This window comes from Elephantulus edwardii, unplaced genomic scaffold, assembly GCF_000299155.1.
Source record: "Elephantulus edwardii isolate Elephantulus edwardi_28Jun2011 unplaced genomic scaffold, EleEdw1.0 scaffold00008, whole genome shotgun sequence".
Lineage (NCBI taxonomy): Eukaryota > Metazoa > Chordata > Mammalia > Macroscelidea > Macroscelididae > Elephantulus > Elephantulus edwardii.
In genome coordinates, this window is record NW_006399758.1 from 27,393,840 (window position 1) to 27,398,953 (window position 5,114).

Consider the following 5,114-nt stretch of genomic DNA (forward strand, 5'->3'; position numbering starts at 1 on the left):
AAAAAAAAGAACCTTTTTGGCAGCAGCACAAATGTACCAACTGCCACGAGCTTCAGGAGCTGTTTGAAGAAACCTGGTGAATTCCACAGGCCTGGAACCAGGATGAATGTAAGTCCACAGAAAGAACGCAGCCCAGGCTTTCACTGTTAATGTTGACTTCGTTCTTCCTCTTGCTTTTCATTCAGATGACTTGGAACATTCTGGATAATGACTGGGGTTTGCAAAGACCCATGTGTGTGCATGGATACACATGCACACACACTTGTGTGCACACACATGTCCACACAAACACGGACTTACCACGTTCATCAGGTTCTCATGGTCCCCACTTTGAGGCCTCGGCTTCTTCTCTCTGAAATGAAAAATAAAAGGTGGCTATACTGATGGAGAGGCACATTAAGTGTAGCATTCTTCCCTTCTACAGTGGAGATCAAGTTCTGATTACTGCTCAATGCATCTCGTGTGCAGCCACCACCTGTTTTATTTTAAAAAACAAAGTTCACTTTGCCACGGAAGGATCAAATAGAAGTCACTTGGTGCTTTAAATGTGGCTGTTTTGTTATATGTCGTTGAGTCAGAACTGACCCACAGCTGACCCTTCAGAGCCTGTAAGGTACATGAGAGGAGACTGCTCATCTTTCTCCTGTGGAGCAGCTGGTGGATTTGAACCATGTGCCTTCATTCTGGCAGCACAACTCCTTACCACTAGGCCCCCAGAGCTCCCTCATCTGTGGGTGTCAGAAATATGAAGTGATCAGGTGACAGCCATAGTGCCTCTCATCTCTTTAGAGCAACCCTTCTTTCAAAAAGAGAAAACTTTTGAAAGAACAAGAGTGAGGCAGGTCCTGTGCAGAAACTGTTTCTATCTAGAATGCTGGGACAAATTATAGCAGATTTTTTTTTCTTCTCCCTTGAGAAAATCCAGACAATTATCTATTATCTTAACTCTGTTCTTTGCAAAGCCAGACACTGTAGTAGAATTGAAAAAATAATGCTAAAGTAAACCAAGCTCTGGTGTGCCAGGAAGGGTACATGCTCTTAGGATGAGTCATCTGTGCTTCCAGTGCCTGGAAAAGTCAGTAGAGTAAAAATAGTTTGTTTTCGCTCTTAGTCTAAAGAAAGCCTTCAGTACTAGACTCCATTACCCGTATTTACAAAGCAAGAGTGACACCTAATGGGAGAGTGAATAATTACAAGGCAGCCCCCGAAACACGGAGCCTGTATCCAAGTATTTTTCTTCATCTTGCCTATTCATCTTTACCTAGTTATGGAAGACTGGGTCCTACCTGTGTGGGCATCAAGAGCTTATGTGGGCTTTTCGGAGAGTCTGACAGTGTCTCTCTCAATAGGTATTTTTAGAGTAAACTTTCAAATGACACTTAGGGAATTTCTTCTGAGGTTCCTAAGGACAGTCTGGAATAGGTCTGGCTAACATTCAGCTTTGTCCATTCCAGCACTTGGCTCTTTGCCCACACTTGCACACACGTGCGTGCGAACACACCCACACACACACACCCACACACACACCCCCACAACAGTTGTTAAATGTCTAAAACATGTCACTATAGTTAGAAAAGCTTCACTTTGAGTAAAATAATCGCTTTTTTCCCGGTTAACCAGTAACCTGTGGCTGTCCAATGGACTCCTTTCCAGATGTACTGATATTTGATGAGGAAGAATTCTTTAAATAGACACAGATGAGGTTACTTTACTATGAAGTATAAGCCTTCCTCTTTCTATAAAGCAACTCATTTGTTCTTTAAAACACTCGTTATTGTTGTTGTTATATGCCATTGAGTCGACTACAACTCAGAGCAACCCTATGAACAATGGCGCTGAACCCTGTCTACCTGAGCCAACCTCATTGTCTCTTCCACAGCCGAGTTACTGATTATAGAGCCTTCGTGAGAGTTCTCCAGCACCTCCGAGTGGAAGCAGAGGATCTCTAGCGGGCATAACTCAGACTGTGAAACGTTCATACACAGGGAAGAGACGGGCCACATTCTGACAAGGGAGCTCTCAAAAGAGGGGAATCATTTCCTTCCAAGAAGGTTCAAAAACGAAGCTGAAATAAAATAGGAATCTTCATGTCATTAATAAAAAGAGATACCTAAAGGGCATGTTGTAACAGAGCATCATGTCTGCCAAGTCATTGCGTGGTAAGGGACTGACTCACGCCTGACCCTCCAGTGGGCCTTTGGAGGCTGTGAACCATACAGCAGGAAACTGGCCAGCTTTGCCCCTCAGAGCAGCTAGTCAGTTCCTCCAACTGTCAGAGCGGCAGCCTTTAGAATAGCAGCTCAGCTCCCTACACACTAGTTAATATCTGTGAACGTCTATGCAGCAGGCAGGGAGGCAAGGCACACAGATATGGGCAGGTGACAGGGAATGCGCTCACCACCACACTCTGGTGTGGCAGACACTGTTTCTCTCATATTAGTCTATTTATAAATATAGCCATGGATACAGTATAGCTGGCAGGGGCCAAAATGATATAAATGTCTTAATCATACCTTAACCCCCTCTGAGGGACTGAGCTACTGAACTCGGGGACTTAGGGCCACAGCCTCAGGGAACGTCTACGTCACCTGGCGTAATATATTAATAGACTATAATATAGTCGGTAAAGACAACGTGCAACATCCTAATCTGCTGAGCAGTGACTGGAGTCTTAAAAAAGCACAAGAGTGGCCAACAATTAGTCCAAGGAGTTAATTAGTGGATCCTGCTAGACTCAACCTCAACAACTCTGAGATTGGAAGAAATAGATGGTGCCTGGTAACAACTGCTGGGCACTCAGAAAGGAATCCCAGGTTCTGGGCAGAGTGAAAGAAAAACGTAAAAACAAACAAACAAGCAAAACCCCAACAAAACAACAACAAACCAACAAAAAAACCAACCCAGAAAAATGGGCAAGCTTACTGGTCTGACAGACTTATGACTGAGGACTATGGTCCTTGGTCACCTTTGAGCTCAGAACAACACTTATCTTTGTGACTCAGCTTCCCAGAAACCAAACTGGGCTAGAAAGTGAAGCCTTACCACCAGGTATAGGTACACACCACCAGGTGTGGGGTACTCACTCCTTAGAATAGTCAACCAGACAAGGCCAAAGGGGCAGCGTTTGCTGAAAGGAGAATGCTCAGAAGGAAAGAGGAAATCATAGGGAAGAAGTGGGGAGAGTGTGGTTACAATGGAGGAGTATAACAAACGTCATAAAACAAAATGTATATGAGCAATTGAAGGGGAAATCAATCTGATCTTAAACTCTTACTCAAATACAACTTTAAAAAGAAAAAAAGAGAAAGTCTGTGCAGAATCTCTGTTGAAGTCCATGAAGCTGATTTAATCTCTACAGAGTCTTCCAGGCTTTGCCCAGAGTCACAGGACACACACACACACACACACACACACACACACAGAGAGAGAGAGTCACTACCCCATTCCCCAGAACACATCTCAAAGTGCCATACAAGGAACTAACCCCCAGTCACCACTCCAATCACGACACGGTGTAAACCAGATGGCTCCCAGCATCATTAGGTTATATAAGGAAGTCCAATAGCTGAAACTACCCCCTAGAAGAAGGCCCACCCCTCCAAGGCTGCTATGACGGGAAAATTTTCTATTTAGGGAGGTAACCAGCAAGTAGTATTGGGTGGTCTCTTGAACAAAAATTCCCAAGGATTTTCTCCTCTAAAAACAAGCCTTACTCAAAGTACCACTTCCAAAATGGACATGCTGGATAACAGCTCCAAAGGGAGAGATGAAGAACTGTGTTGAATACATCTTAAGCTGAGAAAAAGGAGAATGCAAAGATGGAGAGAGAAAAGGGTCTGAACTGGGATGCTAGGGTACCAAGTCCACTCCTATCACTCACTAGCTGTGGGACTCAGTGTTTACATCTGAAAGATGAAGATACTATGAGTCTCAACTCAACAAATTGTTTTCAGGACTGAACTAAACAGCAGACCACCTGCATCTAATTGCATTCATATTAGTGAATGGCTGAATAAAACATGAACCAAGTAAAGGTTGTTTGTTTTTTTTTTAAGAAAAAACCCCTCCCCTGATACAATGAGCACCTTTTTTTTATGGCTATCATAGATGCTCACAGTCTCTTACCTGTCACAGCTGGAGCACAGAAAGATAAGGAAGGTGATGAGGAAGAAAGTGGCCACAGCGGCCAAGCTGCCCCACAGGACGATCTGCATCTGCCCACTGCTGCTCAGCACGCTCTCCAAGGGCCCCATGGTGACGGTGAGATGCCGCAGCTGGAGGAGTGCTTCAGGCTCTCCAAGGTGTTCACATCGGGAAGAAATGCTTGTCTGCCTGCAAAGAAAGCGAGGCTTTTTAAAAACAATAGTCGGTGTAAAGTTCCCAAAGCTTTTCATTTGATTCCTATGAGGAGAAGGGTCGCTCAGCCAAGCTAGGGCGGCATGGCCACCATCCCCAGAGTGAGCATGGGACAAGATCGGAAACTCCACCTGGACAATGTAGGTCCACCACTGCAGGGGCTACCAAAGGTCAAGTGGGAATGTGCAAGTGACAGCTCAGTGCTTGAAGCAATGCAGACTGAATTACTATTTTAACATATTTTGAGATGGATTTTTTATGAGAGAGTAAAATAAAGAAAAATGACTTGTACTCTACAGCAAATAAACTCACGTGTATTTGGAGTAATATATTAATATACAACTATATATGCATATTATTTAACAAGAGAAATAGAAAATTATTCCACACAGCTTTGTCAAATACGCAATTCATTATCATTTTCTTCATCTCTCCTTTGTGCCTCAACCTCCAAACCTATTTTTTTTTTCAACATGGTTTAAGGTCAATTCAATCAAGGAAACAGAATCTTTGAAGTCATCTGCATAAACATTTATCAAGGATACCTGGTAGTTAAAGGGTTAAACTCTCAGCAGCTAACAGAAAGCCTGGCCTGACTCCCAGCTCTTTTAAAGCCCACTGGTGGTCTGCTTCCATAAATATTACAGCCAAGGAAACATGCTGGGCAGTTAAACTCAGTCACATGGAGACACTATGAACAAAAGCCGGTTTGGAGGCACTTAGCAACCTTTTTTTAAAGTTTGAATAACATGTCTAGA

General features: G+C 43.5%; 1 protein-coding gene across 1 annotated transcript in view; it reads right to left on the minus strand.

Annotated features, from left to right (window-relative positions):
- The window catches only part of PAG1 (phosphoprotein associated with glycosphingolipid microdomains 1), a 23,371-nt gene extending 19,118 nt beyond the window's left edge, over positions 1-4,253 (minus strand). Inside the window, exons 1-2 of the mRNA XM_006880491.1 lie at positions 4,126-4,253; positions 301-352 (exon numbers count right to left, since the gene is read on the minus strand). Coding sequence (XP_006880553.1) covers positions 301-352; positions 4,126-4,253 — 180 coding nt within the window. The remainder of the gene's footprint in view (positions 1-300; positions 353-4,125) is intronic.
- Positions 4,254-5,114: the final 861 nt, after the last annotated feature.